Genomic DNA, 23,215 nt, shown 5'->3' on the forward strand with positions numbered 1-23,215 from the left:
CATACAGTTGTTTTCAAAATGAAATTCAGTTTTAGTTTGACAGTACCGCATTTATTTGAATAGAAGGCAACACTTACATTTCTTAAATCTATTCCAGAAGAAAAAATGGTGAACGTAAATTCCTCCAGTATCCCTCCAAATCCTCATGATATGACAGTGAAGATTCTTCTAGACTGATGAAAATGCAGACAGAAACCTTGGGCTTGGGGAAGGGGATGCCATTTACTCTTATTCTTTGCTCTACACATTTATAAATAAAATGCAGATTCTGCAAGGGAAAATGATGGAGAAGCAATCCCACTCACTGAAAAAAAACGTGTGGGGAAGGAGATTTGTGATTAGGCAAGAGAAGGGAGGGCAAAGAAAAGGCATAAAAGAGTAGAAGGAAGGAAAAGACATTAAATAACAGCAATGGATGAGAAGTGTGAGGTGCTGGCTCCTTCATCTTCAAAGGAAATAAACATCCTTGCTTTCCTTAGGGATTTTGGAACTTAGACTCATCTGGTATTAAACAAAATGGCAGCTGATATAAAGGAGCAGTAGTAGTAGTCCAGCCAAGAGCCCTGGATGAAGCAGTGTCTGCAGGCACCACGTTCCACTGTAGGTGGAAGGATGTCTCTATACTTACCTCCCCCTCATGGAGGAAGTGATACCTGCCATCCTTAACTTTTCAGCCATTGTTTCTTTTGCACCCAGTATTTATTTTGGAAGCCTACTCCTAAAGCTCCTTGAGGACAGCAACCTCTGGAGTGCCAGGAAAAAAAAATATTTGTAGTGATTTTACTTTCATATATTCTCTTGCCCTTTAATAGCTCCTTTTTCTTCCAAACTTGTGTTAACCTCACACAAAATATTTGGAGGTCACAAAAGCATGCCATATTGGATTTTAGTTTGATAAAACAAACAGACAAATGTTTATTTTCCTACTCTCATATAACAGCTCTGAGGTTTCCTAAACATCCCTAGAGTTTCTCTCTAGCTTTGGTGCAGCTAGAATTCCTCTGGTTTGAGTGCACTGACATGAGCTGAACAAGGATTTGCAGCTGAACAAGACTTTCCAGTGCTTTATCCAGTGAAATGGAGTTTCCCTGTATCTTATAAGTACTTTTGGTTTTTGGTTGTTTTTTTGTTGGTGTGTTTGTTTGTTTGTTTTTTTTCCATAGGAAAATATCTTTTCTGTGGCAAGATCTGGTTTTGCTTGGAGGAAACAGAGGTGCCATGGCAAGTTAAGCAAAATACAGACACTTGCAGCACGTCTTGATTTTCCAGCTCAGTTCTGCTGCTCAGCAGCGACTTTGGGCAGGCCAGTGGACACCTCGACACCCAGCAGGCTGGAGATTCAGTCAGCAGAGCCATCTACAGGTATCCCACCAGGAGGGAGGTTCAGCTCCTTTCAGAGGTATTGAAACTGCTGCTGGATTTACAGGTATTGCCCCAGCTGGTTGGCTACTCGGGGCAAGGATGCCAGAACAAGGTCTGGCAGCTGGGAATACATATGCCAGGAATATGCTACTTCAGAGCAGCAAACAACAGTCTTTCCCCAGAACCATCCTGTGCTTTGCCCTGCCTGAAGCCGTCCTCTTGTTTGGACTGTGGCATTGCTTGTTGAATTGCAAAGGAACAGCCACTGACCTGATGATAGTTTCCATCAGGCAACGTGCTCTACAGCTCAAGAGTGCCTCCATCAGAGTGCTGTATGCAGAGAATATCTAAAATAGCAGGTGAAAAGCTGTTTGCCCAAAACAACCAATATAGAGCTGAGCCTCTTGTCATCACCATTAAATTTCTCCATGTTATATTACTTCAGTTAGGTGACTGTGTATAGAATCTCCTGTTAATATCTAAGATTTAATTGCCTATCTGGCTTTCTTTGTACTAGCATGTACCGTTTCAACCTTAGCTGATATATGTCACCATGTTTTGGTATCATATATTAATTTGAGGAATGGCAAGACAGGGAAGTGATGTCAGTAAGCTTGGCAAGCATAAACAAAGGAATTTTCCACATGACAAATAATGTTAACTCAACCATAACAACCTGGAAACAGATCAGAATCGTCTCCTTCTCTGGAGATCTTAAAAATCCACGTGGATGCATTCCTGTGTGACCTGATCTAGGTGGACCTGCTTCAGCAGCGGGGGTTGGACTGGTCCCTTCCAACCCCTAAAGGTCCCTTCCAACCCCTACCATTCTATGATTCTGTAATTCTATGAAAGCTTAAGGCTTAGAGAAAGCTGTCAGACCTGGAGAAACAATAACAATAAATACAGAAGAGAAGTAATCAATTATGTGGATTTTCTACACTTAATTGTAATAACTAATTAACAGTGTTTAAAGGAAGAGCTAAGGGAAAAAAAAAGAAGACAAACCATGAGATTTACTTGGAGTGGTTCTTTCTGTTGCTACACCTCTGTGGGATCTTGTCTGTCACAGTACTTATATTTTATTACTAATAGGGGAGCATGAAATATATAGGGCACTTCAGAAGCTAGTAAAGATACTCTTGGTATCTCACATGGGGTTGTCCTGGAGACATCAGGGTCTCTGTGCCCCTCAATCTATTCACACCTCTGATTCTCAAGTGAGCATGCAATTCTTTCCCCCCAGGGCTCAGTGTGTGTTTGGAGGTTTTTTTACTTTTTTTTGCTTTTATCTTCAGTCTCGGGGATTTCTGCTTTTGCACCCATATGGTGGGAAAATATACTTCATGCAAGCCAAGTATGTGAAGAACTTGAAAGGCAGAGACAGATGGAGCCATCTCTGTGATATCTAAACAAAATACTGTGGACATAATGAAATACTAAAGCATTTGCGTGTGAGCTTGAGGTGAAAGAACAAACTGGATGCAACAGAGTTACTTGTATCTGGATTTAGAGCCTTGGCTTTTTTTCTCTTCACCTGACCTTACTGATGTTGGAAGTGTCATGTGGGTCAAACCTAGGCTTCTATCTCCTTGACGTCAAGCCACGTGTTGTTTATGCTTGCCGTGTTTGTGTTATTGTTGATTGTAGTCTCTTTTACTACTCTTACAATATGGAAGAAAGAACTAGTGTGGATCTTCACCTTTCCTCCATCAAAACTGGGGACTGCCTCAAACTGCCAGTTTTACTCATAGAAACCTGTACACCTACTTTGATTTTTAGTGGAAAATACATAGAGCTTCATATGTTTCTGAGTTAGCGTGTGAAACTCAACAAAGAAATGGCAATGGTGGTCTAAAAGAGTAATGTGGCTTCATCATAACTATGCATGTTCCAAGCACTGCCTAGAACAAACCTGAGGCTGTTTTTGCTTAGTCTAAAGTTTTGCTACCTCAGTGCCTTTACTAGTTATAAGGTAGTGTTTGGGAAGAGGGAAACTGAGGAAAATGTTGTTTTCCTCCTTATGAGGCAGTCTGTCTCACTGTTTCTGCTAGGAATGACCCATGATAGGTTTCTCATGGTTGTTTTTGTTTTGAGATGGTTTCTCTTGATATTTGTCATCTTCACTGTGCCCATAGCTGATTGCTTTCATGGTTCAAAATGTTGAAGCCAGGCCCTGTAAAATGCATGCATATGTAAATTAAAGTGACTTTTGAAAACGTCAGTTGTTACTCTAGGGAGGCTAGATTGTTAGGTAAATACTCCTGTCTTTCTTTCCAGCCTCTTTCTGGGATATAGCTGGTTCCAGGTGTAGAGATCTTGTGAGAAGGTGGAGAAACTGTTGATTTTGTGATGTTTTACAATTAACACTCACTGGTAAAATCTGTGTCTTTCATTTTTGTGCGGAGATTCACATCTGGTATCTTATGGACGTCTCCCTCGCACACTCGTCACAATTTGAAACACCTCTGGTGGTTACAGTGTCGCTTAAGCAGGAAAATACCAAGAAAATTTTGAAAGTGGACCTAGAAGCAGCAAGGAGCTGGGATGAATATTCCACCTGAGGTATCCCAGTCCCATGGGCATTGTCCAGGAGCAGTTCTACTTAACATTCATAAATTCACAAAAATGCAGAGTTAATATAGCATTTGCTGGCCCTAAGACGAGGTGGGTGCCTATCAAGGCACCAGGTGGTGCTGCAGTTTGGCAGCTCTGTTAAGTCTGAGGCAGCAATGCGCTATTTCTCTGCATGGCACCGTTGCAGCACTGAGCCACAGCAGGACGTGGCAAGCTCATAGGGCGGGCTGTGGTGCTGCAACACTGCAAGCGTGGACGTGCTGGAATTTACTACACGTTGGAGGGCGATTTCAGAATGGCTGCCGTGCGTCCTTCCCGCTCAGCCGGGAATGCTGCCGCTGCGCGGCTGGCTCCCACTCGCTGGGCAACGAGGCTGAACGCTGCGGCACCAGCGGCCTACACTACCCGCCGCCGTATCACACCGCCCCCAGCCCCGCGGCGAGCCGCATCCCGCAACACACGGGCCGAACGCAGCGCGCGGCGATGGGCGGGGGCGCGCGGCGTCGCCGTGGCGACGGCGCCGCAGGGGGCGGGACGAGGCGGCCCCGCGGCCGGCAGCGCCCTGAGGAGGCGAACGGAGGCGGCTGCGCGGCGCGGCGCGGCGCGGCACGGAGCTCTGCCCGCCAACACCCCCCCCCCCTCCCCGCGCTCCTCTCCGCCGCCATTGCCTATTATGGAAGAGCTTCCGGAGGTGCGGGCCACTCTGACATCATCCCCCGCACCCGGTGACGTCGGCGCCGGGAGCGGTGCGTGACGTCAGTGCGTAGGGGAGCGCGGTGACGTGTGCTATTTAAAGCTCTCCGGGGGGAGGATGGAGGCAGAGTGAGCAGGTGCCGCCGCTAGCAGGAGCGGGCTGTCTGCGTGCGGCGGCGTGCGCCGCGGGCTGTAGGGCAGGGCAAGGCAAGGCGCGGCTCGGCTCTTGCCTTCCATTCCATTCCCGTCTCGTCCGTTCCCGTCCCAGCCCCGAGGACGGGAGAAGCGGGACGCAGGCGCGGGCTGCGCGCGGCGGCTGCGCCTAACCACCGCGAGGGGACGGGCGGGCGGTGGCGGAGGTGTGAGGTGGAGGGGGGAATCCGAGCGGGCAGAGGCAGCGGCTCAGGGGCGCTGGAACGGCCAGGCACCGCCTGACGCGTCGATCGCTCTCTCCATCCTTCCCTCCGTCCCGCCGGTGGGGCTGAGTACGCGAAGCTCGCTGCAGAGCAGAGGGGGCTCGGCGGCGGGAGCTCCTCCCGCCGCCCGCTGGCAGTGACCGACCCGCCGCGCCCCAGGACGATGCCCGCCCGCTCGCCGCAGAAGGCGTGACGGCGAGGAGCAGACCCGCCACCGCGGGAAAAAGGAGCGGCGCCCCGTATCTCCGCAGCCAGGAGTGGGTGGGCGGACAGATTTGGGGAGCGCGGTGCCCCGGTGCCCGCCGCTAGCTGCCTCACGCCGGGAGCCCGATGCCAGCCTCAGTGCCGCGGCTCGCTCTGCCTTTTCGCGAAAATGCATCGGTGCCCGCCGCGTTGCCCGCAGGGGTGCTAGGGGGAGCGGCAGCGTGGAGCCCTGCGCGCACCGCCTGCCCCATCCCGCTCCGCCTCTGAGGCGCACGGAGCCCTCGGCGGCCGCTCACGTCCCGGCGAAGAAGCGCCGCAGCAGCCGCCAGCCCCTCACGGACAAGGCGAGCGCCGCCCCTGCCCGCCCGCAGGAGGGGACCCGCCGGCCCCCGCAGTTGCCGCCGCCCCGAGGGCCGGAGCCGCTGCCTGCGGGTGCCTGGCGCGGCCGACGGCAATGGGAGCCCGGCCCGCGGGGGGCGCTCCCTAGGGCGCGGACGGCCCCGCTCAGCCCGGCAGCTGCGACCCGGCGGCGCGGTCCCGTCCCCCCCCCCCGGGCCTGTGCGGCGCGGCCAGCCCAACGCAGCGGCCCGCCGCCACAGGGCTGCGGAGCTGCAGGCGCGGCGAGGAGCGCCCCGGGGACGCGGCCCGCGCGGCACCGCCGGTGCCCGGCGCCGCCGGCCGCCATGGGGTAAGGATCTCGCGGGGTTCGCCGCGGTGGTGCCGGGGCGTGGGGGTGTGGGGTGGGAGGAAGCGGCGGCCGGCGCGAGCCGTTACCGTTCGGCACGGAGGCGAGCGGGTGTAGCGGCGGGGTGCGCAGGGAGCGCGAATCCCACCGAGGTCGGTGCTGTGCGCCGAGCCGAGGATCGCGAAGCTGAGCGCGCCGTGCGGGGCGCACGACGATCTGCAGAGGCTCGCCGCCGCCGTGGTCACAGCGGAGCGCTGGAAGAGCCTCCTGGGTTCCTGATGCCCCCTGTGCGGACCTTCCCCGGGTCGCTCAGGGATGGGCAGCCCTGAAAACGGCTGCTATAAGCTCGGTGTGGCACGGTGGAACTTTAGAGCAGCAAAGGCTCGTTTTAACTCTTCTGGAGTCTTCGGAGGATTCTTCTTGGAATCTTCAACAACGTGTGAATTCCCAGTAAAGTGAAGAAGGCTCTGAGGAAATAAGGGACAGCAGGTCCCTTGTTAAACTGGTGGTTTTAAGGAAATGGGAAGGAAGAAAATTTAAAAAAATAATTCGATCATATCCAAATTATTAGATTAAAAGGTGTTGTAGGTACCCGCGAAAAACTTTGCCATGTTGTTTCCTTAATAATTTGTATAGTGAGATGAAAAAATAATCCCTACTGCCAGGCTTGTCTGATAGTGGAATGGAAGATCATCCATGTTCAAAAGCAACAGAAATCTGCTTAACTGCAAGGTGGAGGCAGACTTTTAATGCATTAACAAGGTGCTGGTTTTCTAATACAATAACATAGCTCAGCATGAAAGTTATAAATCATGTCTGTTGTATTTTGGTCAGGAATTTGAATTTGAGATTGGGATGTTAATGTGGAAGTTGAAAGTATGCCTTTCCTCAGGCTGTTAAGGACACTTGGAGTTCTGCAGTTTATTAACTTACTTGCTTGTGGGGTGATAACAACTGGACCCTTTGCTCTGCTGTGGTCACTGGAGTTCGCAAGATGTAGGAAGGAATAGCTTCTTATACCATCTTTTCTTTTCCCGTTGTCTTCCTTTCCATATAAATAAATAAATAAACCCAAACAGAATAAGCCCAAGCTGCCTAACATTGCAGCTGTCTTTGTATTCAAGGAAGTAATAACGCATTTTAAAAATGCGCCAGTAGGCTAAATAATATTATAATGTTTTTGGATATATGTAGCTTTTAAAATTCAAATAATAGAAAGCCTCTCATTTTATATAAAATCATTACTGTGTTTGTAGAAATGTCAGTATCATATTACAGAGAACTATTGAAGAGGAGTAAGTATAAATTGAGCATTTCTAAAAATGAAGACTTTACTTGAACAACACCAACAAAGACTCATTTAATGGACTCCAGTACAGCTGGTGTTTCAGTGTTGTAGCTTCTTAACAAACGGTAGAAATCCATATCTACAGAAGGAATTGAAATAAGCTTAAGTATTGCAGTTGTTGACATGATAACTTGAGTACTATGGCACATTGAGGTCAAGAAGACAAAGCTTGCTGGCAAAGGCTTTGAAGACTCTTTAGACAATACACATTGGGGTATTGAAATGTAGAGTTCCTCTGCAGACTTCTAACAAAGTTGTTAAACCAGAAATGTAGGCATGTATTACTCTAAATGTGAGCTAGCACATCCAAACCTCCAAGCCAGGGTCAACACCAGCTCTCTGGGTTGTTAAGTATCAGATGTTTGCAGGGGTCTTGATTTAGCAGCTGTTTTGTATTAACATCTAAATGAAATGCAAGTGCCAGTGGATTTCAGAGTCTTTCTAGACCAAGGTATACTGGACTCTTAAAACTGCTGTTTTAAAAATAGTCTTCTGATACTCTACTAAAGTCTTAAAATTGAGGGCTCTAGAAGTATGTTGCAAAATGGTTGATGATCTGACCACTGGAGGGGCTGTATACTGTATTCAGTGTTTAATGGGTACCGCTATCCTGTGAAAGCTTGTACGGTGAGCATGTAGTACCTAGCTGGTGGAGAGTATACCTATTCTAATGGTTGGAAAACTTGTGATGAGGGAGAGGAATTAGCTTGTTAAACCAGCAGAGGCTTTCTTAGTATCATTTGTTCATAGAATCATAGAATTGTTGTGGTTGGAAAAGATCTTTAAGATCATCACATCTGACCACTAACCTAACACTGCCAAGTGCATCACTAAACTAAACCAAACCATATCCCTCAGCACCTTTATGTCTTCTGAATATCTGCAGGGACAGTGACTCCACCACCTCCCAGGGCAGCTGGTTCTAGTGCTTAATAACCCTCTTGATTAAAATGTTCTTCCTAATGTCCAATCTAAACCTCCCCTGATGCAACTAAACTCATTTCCTCATGTTCTGTCATTCATTACTGGAGAGATCAACCCCCCACCCTTCAGGTAGTTCTAGAGAATGAGAAGAATATAGTGAAGAATTCACTGTTCTGCCAGCATAGCTGAGACTGCTCAGTGCATTGAATACCATCAGGCAAGACAGGTAATTGTGTGCAATGTGTGACTGGTCTGTGGGTAAATGGTCTCTGGTGCTGCTATTAACTATTAGTTTTGAGAAACTTGCAAATAGAGAGTGGTCTGTAGGGTGCAGTGGTTCGAGAGACACTCTTCTCAGTGCTGTCTTCTATGTGTCTGTGGGTGTCTCTTATCTCACAGAAGAATCAAGCTCTGGGGATTTTATTGGCTAGACATATAGGATGTCTATTCTTGCTTCTCTCCCTGCCAAGTCTGTTGTAGTTCCTCAACCCTGTTGGATAAAGACTTGCTTATCATTAGTCCGCATTGAGTGTTGTAACTGTGTGTTTGTGCAGATCCTACTATATTCCTAAAGAATATAGCATTCTTTAATAGGAAAACATGGATTTTCTTTGGTGTAAATAAGATGACCTCATTGTGTTTTGTCTTAGTTCATAACATACCTCTTGTATCTTTCCAGTATTGAGAAATAGAGGATTTGTCAGTATTGTGCAATCAGTCTTCTCTGAGCAGAGTCTTCATTAAACATTAAAAATCCTTGACCAATGGATCTTAAGTAAATGTACTTAAGAATGTATATTGGTAGCCTAGGTGATTGTACACATGACCCAGGTAAATTTTGTGTTAAAGCTGCAGCCTGTTACTGTGTTTTGTGGGTCTTTGGTACTGCTTTTACTTTGAGCTGAGAGCAAGGAAGTCGGAAGTTTGTGTTTGTGGACTGTAATGCTGTCATTGTTTAGACTGAAATTAATACAATTCATGCTAGATATATTATGGAATCAGCCAGGAATTCTGGTAGGGTTGAGAAGTTGGCATCCTGTTAATCTGTTGGATTAATTCCTGGTTTATTAATGGATGGTCTTGTGTCTCACTCTTTCTTTACTTTCTGGTCTTCTGTGCTGTGGACAGATATCCAAATTTATTTTACTAGCTTTTCCTTTCACTCATGATGAATAATAAGGAATTACAAGGTAAAGTCTTCTTTAAGATGTGCTTGTCTCTGTCATGTCATGTTAATCAAGGTGTCTTTATGAAGACTTCATCTTCTCTTCACTTTTCTTGGACTATATTTAGTATATTATCTTCATAAAGGTGGTTATGATATGTGTCAGTTTGAGATGGCAAAATTAGAATACTGGGGTTCTTAAGTTGGCTAGAGAATATTGTGGAAGCTGAGTATTTTAGGATGTACTTATTAGTGTCATAGTTGCCTAAGGATAAGTATTCTATTTTAATTTTTATCAATCAGGAAAATTTCTTTTGCCGGTAGATCTGCTAGTAACTCTTGCCCTTTTTGAAGGATGAGGAGTTAGTGAAATGCATTTCTTTAAAGCATTCAGGATGCAGGGTCCCATTTTGAAGAAAGGATACTGTATGTGTATGTATATGTAATAGTTTTTACAAAGCCCATTTGAAGTTTTAAAATCTAAAAATATGTGAAAGTCTGTACTGTTTAAATATATGGGACAGGCAAATCATGCTGTGGAAATCAGGGTTTTTCTGCTGCCTGTTGATTTTTTCAGGTGTTTCCACACCACAGTTTTGCCCTTAAACCCTTTCAATTTCATTTTTCTAGCTAGGTAACAAGACATGTACATGATAAAGCTGTTAGGACCATTGAATTTGACCTGACTCCAGTTCTTTAACCTGTCTTTTTCCCTCCCACGAGGTTTAATGATAGCTTTCCCAAAACTTCATCTTAGCAACAGTTCCATCAGCTGTGCACTTCTGACACAGAAATATTGCACACAATAGAGCAGAAGGTACAGCTTCTTGGCAGTAGTTCAGTGTTACTGCAATTCCTGTCCGTCTTGATATCTCAGAGGTAAAATGAGATGCTTATTGTGTGAAAGCAGTGGCAGCCAAGTAGTTTATGCTGTCTTCTGTAACAGTGTGGAGAGTGTAACAAGAACAGATAAACATCACTTACTATAGATAACACCCACAAAACTTGATTACCTGAAAAAAATTAGTAAGGTATAAACACCTAGACAGATGGATTGTATGTAAATCAACTTTAAGTGGTTAGTGAACTACTTTGTCAGGCAGCAACGTTTGGAGACCTCTACCATGCTTAAATGATCTTCAGTCATTGTAGTAGTATGACCATGAAATAAGCATGAGAAACCTAAACACTAAACTCTTTTGGTCTGGCAACACGTAAATAAGTGTCCTGAACACCATGTGTGATGATTTCCATACTGATCTTGAGAAGACATTTGTAATGCCTCAAGGTTGCTATTAATCTGTTTCAGTATTTCCTTGCATTATAAAGATTATGTAGACCAAATCTTTGGATGAAGTCCTGGTTTTGCTGAAAAAAAACATTTAAGTTCTCCACATTCATCATGTTGAGATTATTTGTATTCTCGGTGTCTCAAGGCAAACATTAGAGGAGTGCTTTGTGTATATGTTCTTGTGATTTCTCTCTCTCAAACAATGCCTGTCCTACCTACCACAATTCCCATTATCTTTGCAGGACTCATAACTGGATGTCAAGCCAATTCTTGAGGTAAAACACAATCTTGAAGCCATAGAGATGGCAGTAGCTTGAAATACTATAACAGGCCAGCAATTACAATCAGGAGAGGCAATGACACCTAACTGGCATTAGGATGTTTCTTCCTGCTAGATACTAAAAGTAGTAAGAAGAATTAAGGTATCATTTCTGTGAGAATTCTATTGGAAAACAATTATTTTTAATAATTATCTCTCAAGACTGTAGTTTGATTTAAAGCTCCTGGCTGATCACTCTTTAAATCACAGCTTTCCAAATCTATGTCTGTGTGTTAGTGTACTCCAAAGAGCAGAGCATTATGTCATGATCTGACAGTAATTTATGAGCAGTTTCTCTTTATTATAGGTGCCTGAGATGTCATTTTAGCCAAGCCTAAGCTTTTCCAGTGTATTCTAGATCAGTGACCATCTAAACAATGCAAACACTTAATACAAATTGGAAAATTAGTTCTTCTACTCTTTTAGATAGCTTTAATTTTGAATCTGTTGACGACTGAAGTAATTACGAAGAGCTGATATCTCTTCTGCTCCAGAACTTAGTGTTTAAGAGGTGCTTAGCAAGTGGGTGAATGTGGTATATGAGGCTGGAACCATATCTGGAATGAAATTCCTGTGAGAGTATATATAGACATGAACACATAAATTAAGTGCCCTTGTGTTTTAATGGTGTGCCTTTTGTATCCCTACACTTAAGAAAAATCTCAGGCATCCCCATGTGTGTGGTTATGCCTTAGTAACAGGAATCTGTAACAATGAACAAAGAGACAAAGTATTCTGTGTTATTTAAAGTAAAAACAAAAATTGGAATACTCAATCCATATATATTTTTTTAAAGATATAATGATAGTCTGAAATATGTATTCAAAAGTCCTGCTTAGGTGAAAGCTTTATTTAAAAAAAAAAAAAAAAGGCAAGAGTATGCTTTCACGTGCTCTCCCTGCGAGGCTTTTTCACATGCATTCAGTCTTAAAGGTAAGATGCAATGGGTATGGGAACATTACCTTATAAAATACCAGCTTTTATATCTAATTGTGATAATTGGGTTCTTTTCCCCCCTGTTCTGTTGTGAGCATTTAAGCTTTTATTTTTCCCAAGGCTGGCCTGTGTGAGATCTACCAAAATTAGTATCAAGTGTTCAGGACAGGGAGGCTGGAGGGGAGAGGAGGCTAGAGGGAGCTGTGGTGTTATTCCACCTGGGCCTAACACTGCACTATTGGGCTCTATTGTACCTACACAGAGTCCTGGTACTGGCATTAATGTTGTCTGCTCCACTCTGCGAGGTAATGGAACTGTGTTTGAGTACTGTATTGATTTTCTTTAGCTGCATCAGAAGTATGCTTCTGGCAACACACTACATTCTGACATGCTTTTCTGGTGGCAAGTAGTGGTGAATGACAGTCATGATTCAAATTACTCTATGGAGACATTGTTTAAAGATGCAGTAGATGATGCTGGATTGACAGATACCAAGTGCTTGTTGATATTTCCAGTATCTAATTGTGATTTTTTTTTTTTTTTTGGTCTTTTTTTAGCTACAGATATTAGGTTAGTTAACCTAAGCAGTTCACATCACTCATTTTGGCTTTTACCTGAATAAAGGGGGAAGAACTTCAAATACATAGTTTCTCTCAGAGTTTTCTTCTTCCTCTGTATACGTGCAAATGATCCACGGCCATTGTTTTGATGGTCCTTGTGGCTGTATTCTTTGTCAATGTTTTGATGGTTAAGTTTTCACTGAGCTTTTTACCAAAAAGTGAGAACAGCAGAAGATGGGGCTGCTTTTTCCAGCTGTCGTCTGCAGAGCAAACATCTGTGCAGTGTGCCACATCAGTTCTGTAACCTAGCTGACTGCATGGCTCTACAAATACAGGGGATTACAAGGTGGGATAGACCTACCTTTTGCTGCAGCAATGTCTGTTTATTCTGGTGAGAAGTGTTCAAAAAGATCTTGACTCGGAGCTATCTTTGTCAGAGTTTGCTCCTTAATTTTGAATCTCGGGTCTGGAAAGGTTTTTTTGATTGTGTCCACTAGACTGAGTCTCAGCTTGTTGAGAATGGCATTTCTGCACCCCACCCCTTTCCGCAGTGTCTTTCATAGTAAAAAGCATAATAGGTTATATTGCTGGAGTTTAGAAATCGGGGTTTTCAAGTGCTTTAAATGACTTGTTCTGTAAATAGTACGTGTGCTATAGTCTTGGATCCATAGTTAGTCTTGAAGCTATTCTTGTAACAGGACATATAATGAAATGTTCCTTGAGTTTTGAAAACTGAAGAATGAGCTTTAAATGGTCAACACTTTAAAGTGAAGTGATGGTGAAATAAATCATCTCTGACACATAATCTTGCAATTCCTACTTCTTGTGCCTGTTCATTTTCAACAGTCTGCTAGCCCTGACTTGTCTGTTCAAAAATCTAAAAGAATGTAGTGTGTGATATTGGAGGAACCAGTGTTTTCTCCAACATATGACTTACTGTGGAGAGGGCTTCTTAGGGTATGAAGTCTTTTTCCATGCCAACAAAAATAAGCATGTGGAATAATATATGCTGTGTTGCTATGTTGCCAAATCTTTGCATGCAGTAACTGAGGTGCTAAGCAGCTATTTTGCCAACTGATTTTGAAACTGGAACACCTGTGCTTTTGCACTAGTAGTGTTTTCCACTGACTTGTGTGTGACTAAAACAGTTGACCTCCAATTAGGAGCAATTTCTATTGGATTAACTTAGTCAGCCTCTGGATACTGATTTCCAACTGCTTTTTCAACATCGCAGTGTATGTCCTTCCCATGTCAATATTTGTTCTTGTTTTACAAAACATAGAAGGATTTCCTGTGTCTGCTTTAGTAAGCCTACTGCCCAGGCATCCAGAGCTCTCTGCATGTAGATATACATAGAAATATACATTCTTTCAGGAAATTATTATTACTGCTTGGGAATAGATGATCTGCTAATTTGAGTCCTAGGTAGTCTTGGTTATTCAGAAACACTGCACAGCTCACATGGCAGCGTGTCTGGCTGTTCACAATAATAAAACTCCCAAGATTCTTTGGAAATTTTCTTCCCAAAAAGGCATCAACACTAAAGCACATGGTTGAATGATTATCTCTTTTGATGGGATTTCTGTGAAACATAAGATCTAAACTCCAGATTTCCCAAGTTACTTCCTATCTCAGTGCAAGTGCTGGCTGTGTCTCTTAGAACAGATCGTAGTGGGCCACTCAAGAGCTAAGATAATTCTAACTGATGATTGTGTATTTATTGACCTTAAATGTGAGCTGTATCTTTAAAAAATACTCTTATTTTGTCTGTATCAATTCTGGGTTTTGAAAATCAAGTTGGAACAAAAGCTGGAATTGTTCTGTTGCTGAGATAGATTGAAAGGCATAGGGGTCTTTTCTACGACATCTGTGACTTAACTGCTATTGTTAGCAGGATTTGAGAATTAATACTATTCTGAACTTCTTAGACAAAGGGAAACAATCTGCCATTTTCCCGAGTGTTCTTACAAAGAATAGTTTTTCTTAGCCTGAAAATATATTTAAAGAGTCCTTCTCTTCTGCTCCTTAGTAACAACTTTAAATCCTAGATTTAAAGAATACTGCTGCTCTTGAGTGCTCAGAGATAGACATCATAATCGTCAAATCACTTGCTCTAACTCAGCCATTACAAATAGGACACAAATGTAGGCATCTTGTAAAGGTTACCTTCTGTTCTGCCTTCTTTCCTGTCTGGTCTTGTTGCTTCTGCCACTGGCCATTGTTTTTCAAAAAACTCAAGATTTCACTGATTCAGTTGACTTTGCTGCTGCTTAGAATAACATGTGTAGGATGTTATATAGGTTTCTAGAATAATTTGGAAAAGAAACGATGAACACCCTGGCAGTGGAATTCTGTCAAGGAAAAATGTTAACTGTTAACACCCTATTCAAGTTCAAAGTGGTTTAGAAAAAAATCCAACCATCCAAACAGTTCTGCAGCCTTGGCAAATGCTATTTAAGGTTTGATTGATGTCCTGTGTGACTCTAGATAAAGCCTAATGAAGCTGTTTAGATGCTAAAAGTTGCTGGCTTGATGATCCTGCAACTTGGGTATGGCAGTACTTTTCTGAAGTCCCTCAGGAAGAGTATGGATGGAATTTACCCCATTATTAAGATACAGACTTCCGTCTTCACCCTGTACAGATCCTGCTAGCTTCCTCATTGTAGAGGAGGAATATTGGGAGAGATAGAATGATGATTTCAGACTTTAGGTAAATTAATTAATTTTTCGAAAACCAAAACATTGAATGCTACCTCATCAATACAAGTTTTGCAGCGAAGTGTATGACTGCATGCTGCTCTTGAGAACTTGATGATAACACAGAGTTTGATTAGCATTGCTAGTTGGGAGCATGAAGTAAAATTTTGTCTGTTAACAACTGAAAAATGCAGCTGATGTCCTTCTATGAGAAGCTTGTGTTGAAAAAGAAATATCTCAAAACTGAATGGCACAATAGCAATGAACCTTTGTTGAAACTTGACTGTGATCTGGTAATGTTACTGGACACTTTAATGAAGCCATTAGAACAAGGAGAAAGACAAGGATTCTGATTTCATGATACCATTATGCTTACTAACTAATATGCTTGTATACTAGAGATTTGGGAAATTAGAAATTTACTTTTCTGTAAATGACCTGGTCTTATATGTACACTGTTCATCTTCCTGAAGAACCACTCCTCTTCATTTGCTTATAAACACTGAAGTTTTTTGCAACTAATTGTGATACTAGTACTTCCTACTCATAGCGTTCAGTTTACTAGGTTAAGTAGTCTCATATTGTTGTATGGACACTGTTTCTAAAGATAAAACCTGTTAGAAAGTGGGAAATCACAGTTTCCGCTACATGGATGTGTATTTTAAGCCTTTTCTGACTTTGCTGTGCAAGCTAATAAACATGCTTGTTTCTGGCCACTGTTTCGTGAGTTCAGAGATGCTAGGGCTTGGCTCCTTACATTTAATACCTGTCCTGATAGTAGTGCAAAGGAGTGGGTGAGGGATACTTTTCTAGTCCTTGGTTCATACTTGAATTTTACGTGCATTGAACCCTACCAATTCGTTCAGGTACCATGTAAGGAAAATCATTCTTGTTCATAAAAAAAGGGCATAAATAAATAACTAGCTCTTAACAAGCACTGGTTCTTTGTGTTAACTATTTACCAGACTATTAAGTATAGACCTCTAATGTAGGCAATTCCATGTGAAAAAAGCAAGAAAATTCCAAATTATCTCTCACACAGGCATCTGAGCCAACACTTCATAAACTATATGGTGGGCATTTTGTTGCTCAGTTTGTCAAAATGCCGAACAGTTTTCTGATCTGATCCAACTAGTAAAGTAACTTTCATCTGGGTGAAACCCTGATACCTACTTGCTGTTTTCAGTTTGGAACTACAGTCATTATAGGTGCCTGGATGGAGTATAGGCTATATTTTGAAGTATGCTTTGAAAAGTGGTTGATAATCCAGTTCCAGTACCACTAACACGCAGTACTTTGTCTTTACCAGCCTCCACCAGTGCAATCAAAGCAAACACATGACCCATCAGTGAAGAAATGTTTCTTTACATTATTTGGATAGCAATACCTAAGGCAATACCGATGCAGTCGTTGTGTTTCCAGTATGGTTGCCTTATTTATTATAAGCTGCTCATCAATATGACAGCCTAGCCTAGGTATGGCCATTACTTCGAGCTGTTGGGGCCCATCCCCATGGGATGGCACAATCCCTTTGCTGACATTTTCCATGAAGACCTATGTACCTGTTCCTGAGTCAACCTCTGTAGCGGGCTGTGCAGGACACCATTTACTGTTCTGTGCATACTATGTGGTCATACTGGTCTAATTAAAAATCGCACCGTCATGATGGGAAGTTACCTGACAGTGCAAGGCAGGTCATTAGGAGAAAGAGGATTTGGAGCTGTCCTAGGAATGTCTTCAGTGATCTGGTGAGCAAACTTCTCCAGAGGCCTGTCAGGAACAGAATTCTGTTGTCCTGCCTTAAGAGGAGTATGGTTTTAGTATATGTTTGGTGTGAATAATCAGGAAAACTGAGATATGTCACTTCCAGTTACAGCTCAATATAGACTCAAAGACTGTTTCCAAAATTCAGTAGTGTTTGCTAGGCTGTAAGTTATCAGAAGGGAGGGGCTTGCAGGCATGGTAATGGCATGCTCAGAGTGAATTAAAGAGGCATTATAGTTCCTGCAGTGCTCAGTGGGATGACTCAAATTGATTTGTTACTTATGAATACAAAATTAATTTGTTTGTCTTTCTAGGAGTCTAATTCAGTTCCTTGATACAAATGAAATAATCCAATTCTGATCTTGTGATGTGGACCAGTGATTCTTTTTGAAACATAGCATGCAGCTGTAGCTGTCTGGATAGGATTGCAAATTGCTTGAAGATCAGTTGGTGATGGTAGTGATGAAATGCATATTTAATCAGCCTGGTTCATTCTGCTCACTCCGTATATAAGTTCTGATACTTCCATGGGTGCTAGTGGAAGCATAACTTCAGCTTTGAGGTGTCTGCAGTCGATGAGCAGGTTATGCTAATGATTTCTTTCAGAGTGTTTTTTTCTGAGGGTTAAGCGTAAAAGCTTTCAAAACTGATTTGTAACTGACAACTTCTTTGTGTTAAGTAAGAGGTTTGTGGGTTTTAAGCTGGAAATGGAAGGAACAAGAAGTGCCAGGCCCACTAAAATAAAAAACATTTTCACATGTAGAAGGCTTGTCAAAATTAGAAACTTGATGAAGTGAACATGGTTGATAGGGTGAGAAGGGGTAAGGAGGTGTGGTCACTTCTATCTGAAGGCCTATAGTGAAGCAAAGTGGAAGTTTAAAAGCCAATAGGGAGAGCAATGAAAGAAAACTGGTAAGCATTACAAGAGGTTGCTAAAGATTGTGGTGCCAAGTGAGGAAGCCGTGTTTTGCTAAAGAAATATATTCAAGACAAATTCCTAGTGTCTCATAATAAACAAAAAAGATATGTATTCCTTGCTTCTTCTGTTGTGAACAGGTTACTCAGATGTCTAGTCTTTGAGAAAAATACTAGTCACAATTTTGCTGTTCTAAAGTCAAAGATGATAGGAAAAATGGTAGTTAAGCAACATAACCTAAAAGTACAAATTGTTAAATAAAAGTTTAAATAGCATCACTGTGTAGCATTTAACTTCAGTGAAAACTCATGATGAATCTATGATTTTGTCTGTCTTCTATTACTTTTTAGATTCCAAAACTCTCATCTGTCTCTTGTCAAATGCCCCAGCTTTGTCTCTGTAGTCTCATACCTGTGCAATACAGCCATCAGAAGAGAAATTCTTGTCACAGGCAATGATAAGACTTGATGAAGCGTACAAAATCACACTGAATATCAAATTAGAAAATACTGTGTTTACGTTCTTTATTAAACTCTACCCTGTTTCATGGAATTGAAGCTAATGTAGACTCGTCACTCTATTATTTCAATGCTCTGGACAACTTCATATCCTAGTGCCAACCCTCTCTCCTTGGTTCCTTCTTGTTGCCCTAGCTGAGCACAATGACACTCGCCAGTGCTGCTGAAGGATTTCATTACAGCAACTGACCAAACTTTATAACAGAGGATGTTGATTTTTGGACAGTCTTGTGCGTTCACATTGGGACAAAACAAGGAGTTTTAGTCTGTCAGTTGTTTGAATATGCTGCTCTCAGTGATACTTCTTGCCACTGCTGTATTATGACTCTTGCATCTCACCAAGTAGTATTATTGACATGAAAGGGTCTTTTTGTGTTTGCAAAGTGCTGTTTTTCCCCATCTGTGCCTCAGCAACAGCACCTAAGTGACACTATCAATTTGGCTTAATTCTTACCTTGTTTAGTCAGTAGCAAGCAGTCTCCTTCATTATTTGTGAGTAACATTAACAGCCCTTCTCACAAACTGAAAGTTGTTTTGCAAAGTAAATTACTGAACTTTAGATCTCTGAATCTATGAACTAATTTGAGGGTATCTGTGAAACATGAAAAGGAGAGCATGACAGATGGGAATATGCTTGCATTCTGGAGATTGCAGTAGATTGGAAGTCATGTCCCATCTGAGCCTTCCTCTTCCTTCTCTTCCTGCTGCTCCATGCCCGTGGAAAGGAGAGTGCTGCTGGGCATGCCTGTAAAGCACAGCATGGAGTCCTGTCTCCCCAGGAGCATCTCTGAATCTCAAAGTAACTTTGTGCTGTCACCCTCTCTACTTCCATAGCTGAAAACCTATGCTTGTTCCGCTGGTATAGGCTTTCCCCTTTCACCTCTTTCTCCTTTTACCTTCCTTTTCTCTCTCTCTCATTGCCACTCACACCCAGGAGGTCTTAACACTTGCATATATTCAATCTGTGAGTGGCCATTGCAATGTTGCAGTCTAAACCAATGAAGAACATCAGCATATTAGCCTTAATGTTTCAGCCATGAGTTGAGTGGTCATTTCTAGCAGTCAAACTGTTTTACTACAGCATTCTTGTTAGTTTCTTTTACTTTTCTTCAGCATTAGGATATTTCTAGAAAAATTAATGAGTTCTTTTTATAATTAAGTGATGAATTCTTGTCTTAGTTCCTATTCTTGTCTTTAATGAATACTAAATACTTTCTGGTAGTGAAAGGACGAAAGGAGAAAGTTGAAGTGGGAAGAGTTAAGAACTAATAGGATTTTTTTTACATTATTATCTTTTCTTGTTTAAAGATATTCTTCCTATCTGAATTTCATCTAGGCAAAAGTAGATTTTAAATTTTTCATACTAAAATGTCTTGAATTATAAGATATAATAATTGTTATGTATTAATTGTCAGAACAGTTAGCAAGGGAAAAAGGAAACTTGTATTTAACTAATATTCCTCTAACTAACATGACAAACTGAATTAGTTGGAACTACCAAGTTGGAAGGGTGTTGTGTCCTGTGTGGATAATAGAAGAAGAAAAAAGTTTCAGTAAACATTAACACATTCCTATGCAACCTGATCTAGGTGGAACTATTTCTGCTGTGTAGTTGGACTAGATGATCTCTAAAGGTCCCTTCCAACCTCTACAATTCTACGATTCTATAATCTTGTATATGTTTTTTATATTACCTTTTTTGTTTCTGAATTTAAAATTTTGGTAGCTGCATAGTGTGTTGCTACAGAAAACTACAGATGCCCTTGTATAGCACTTTTGAGGGACTTCAGTGGCATGTCACTGACTGATTCTATAACACATTTAATCTTCTAGACATAAGGTGCATAACTTCCATTTATTTGACAAAATAATTGTTATAAATGTTCATTATCAAGTGTCAAGAAGTTGGTCTAATTCTAGAGACATCTGAAGTTTAATATCTTCCTCAGAAAAAATCCCAATTATCTCAGTAATCTGGCAAAATCACAATTTATCCAACAAGTTTAATGAAGGGAGTTAGGCTTTTTCCAGAAAGTGTAGACAGCTTGTCATTCCGCAAAGCTGTAGCTTCAGTTAAAACATAGAAAAAAAGCACTAATTCAAGTTTTACCACAAGTGATTAACAAAGTGTAAGTAAACTTCATTTATACTGTTCCATACCTAACTGTAATGTCTATGCCACACCCACCTATGTATGCTCTGATTCATATTTGAGCAATATTGTTAAATAGCAAACAAGTAGAGGAGACTCAGGTGAGGCTATGGAAGACTTCTGTGCTGACAGTGCAGGAGAGTAGCAGTTCAGGGCTGAACAATCTTACCAACAATCTCACTTGCTTAATTTATATATTTTTACGTTTTGCATATTATATATATTATTAACCTGCAGTATATTTAAAGTGCCAGTTTTGTGATAACAATGTCCTGTGATAGAATTGAGTATCGGTGCTTATAAAATGTGTATTCATTAACAGCTCCTCTAGAGTTTGGATTCAGCTCTTCTTTTGTCTCTTTAGTTAGTGTGGTCAGAGCCTTTGTTTTCTTCTTTCAAAGTCAAGCTTCATCCAAGTAATTGTCAGGTTTCTAAGGTTTTAGTTTTGATGGGCTTAATCTCTTGATTAAGAATATCCTTCTTAATCAAGAGATAAATGCAAAATATATCTAATACTGAATACAAGAACAAGATACGTTTAATTATGATTGAAGAAGTAATTGTAAATATTTGAAAGAGCAATAAGGATTAGTGTAAAGATTTTGTCAAACTAAGGGCTATAAAAGTCACCTTTGCATAACCTTTGTGTACAAGGGATTGGGATTGGGAAAGTAATTAACCAATCCTCTATAATGTGGTCTAGGAGAAGATGAATTGGTACTGAAGTTACAGTGACATTTGTGTGAAGGACTAGCATGTTCGTTGATCCCTCTTACCTGCCTTGCTACTCCTTTATCTTTCACTCAGATGTCTTCTTTAATGTCTTTCTGTCATTCTTTCCAAGACTCAACATAGGAGAACACTGTATCTTCTGACAGATGAGCTGCTGAAAGAGCAGGTCTCAGCTCTCTTGCTGCCAAGCAGTAGCGATATTTCTGAGTTCACTAGTACCCCTTTGTAATGAGTCCAGTTTTCAACTCTTTGACCAGGACTACTTCAAATCCTGATTTTTTTCCTTTACTTTTATTTTGGGCAGAAAAATGTATTAAAACTTACATCTAAAAAGTAAATGAGAACAGAGATAGAGGATATGTTTCTTCACATCCCGCATATGTGAGAAAACAAGAAAATGCAAAACCCTAAAAAGTTAACTCCATTGTAAAGTTCTGATACTTACATTCTTTGGGATTTGATGGCACTATTTCGTGGAGAATACAGCAGTCTTATTTGTCACTAAAACATAGCTAAATTTAATCTGACAGCAGTCTTAGTGCTACAAAAATATTTTTAGATATCTGTACAGTAGTGTATGTCCTGGTAATGATCATGGGGAAAGTTGAGTTGCAAATTCTAAAGTATGGTGTGTTATTTTACCTTATGTAATTTCATTTGCCAAATAGTTGACTTTGAACCATTAGTGTTGCTATGAAAATGTTCAGGTGTGAATCTCCGGAGATTGAGGGTTTTGCAATGTATGTTCCTGGCCCTAATTAATGTTAGTTTTAGAATAATTGCATTGAATCATCCACTTCAGTTTCAGATTATTGGCTAAAATTGATTAGAATATTCAGAGTATTAAAAGATTTTTGAGAAGATAGTGTTTTGAAATCATGCCCTCCTACTGTATGGAGTGCAATGAGATGAGTTACACATGTATTCATGCCAGTTATTTTAAAGAGATAGTGAGGGCTGGGGAGATGGTGGGGCCAGACTGAGTCTCCTTACATCTGTCTTTATCTGACTCTACTGTGGGGTGCTGATTTTTGCCTTAGAAGACCTGTACTTTGCTTGCATATTAACATACCTCGTCTATGGAGCAACATATATAGAGGTTCTTGGGAAAAAATTATCATGCTAAGTGAAGTGTGTACATACCAGTGGGCAAAACTGGCAGATAACTTGTGTGCAACAATATTATCTACAAATTAGGATCATGATTTCTACTCTCTGTTTGTCAGGGAACAACCCATCTTCAGCACCCGAGCTCATGTCTTCCAGATTGACCCAAACACTAAGAAGAACTGGGTTCCCACCAGCAAGCATGCTGTTACTGTGTCCTACTTCTATGACAGCACAAGAAATGTCTACAGGATAATAAGTTTGGATGGCTCAAAGGTAAGTTTTGTTACAGAAAATGTGGTTGCTTCATCCTTTTTTTTGCATTTGTGTTCTAGTCTAGTGTCCTTCATGTATCTTCTCAGATGCTTTTGTCATCGACTGAGTAACAGATTACTGATGTGTTAAAATGGTAGCATGCTTCATGACATGTTTTATATCCTTCATTAGGTGTTTTAAGTGTTTATTTGAAAATGGTGTTTTCGAAGTGTTCCCATTTACTTTGATAAATCTGTTGCTGAATATAAGGATGACCTGTTACTTAGTTAATATTATGAGTAGGCTGAAAAGATGTTTTCCCTGAGATGCACTAAAAAGTATGAATAGAGTTGCAGTAACCTGTTTTCCTCTTTACTTCCAATGGTCTATCAATGTCATTTGTGTCAGCATTATGAAGAGCATCTGCTCAGTCCCTGTAATCCCTCAGTAGATACTCTGTTATGTAATCTTCCAGTTTTTGCTGTAGAAAATGTGATGATTCCCTCCTAGTAAAGCTCGCCATGGTAAGCTTTTATAAAGCTCATTTGGTTTGTGTTTGGGGTTTTTAGGGATTTTTTTTTTTCTTTTTTAATT

The 23,215-nt window shown here is 41.6% G+C and overlaps 1 protein-coding gene across 3 annotated transcripts in view; it reads left to right on the plus strand.

Annotated features, from left to right (window-relative positions):
• Positions 1–5,881: 5,881 nt before the first annotated feature.
• HOMER1 (homer scaffold protein 1) overlaps positions 5,882–23,215 on the plus strand; it is an 81,223-nt gene continuing 63,889 nt past the window's right edge. For all 3 annotated transcript variants that reach the window (XM_062019095.1, XM_062019096.1, XM_062019098.1), the window contains exons 1-2: positions 5,882–5,940; positions 22,486–22,642. In XM_062019095.1, the coding sequence (XP_061875079.1) occupies positions 5,936–5,940; positions 22,486–22,642 (162 nt within the window). In that variant the 5' untranslated portion in view covers positions 5,882–5,935. The remainder of the gene's footprint in view (positions 5,941–22,485; positions 22,643–23,215) is intronic.

The sequence above is a fragment of the Colius striatus genome, chromosome Z (assembly GCF_028858725.1).
Source record: "Colius striatus isolate bColStr4 chromosome Z, bColStr4.1.hap1, whole genome shotgun sequence".
NCBI lineage: Eukaryota > Metazoa > Chordata > Aves > Coliiformes > Coliidae > Colius > Colius striatus.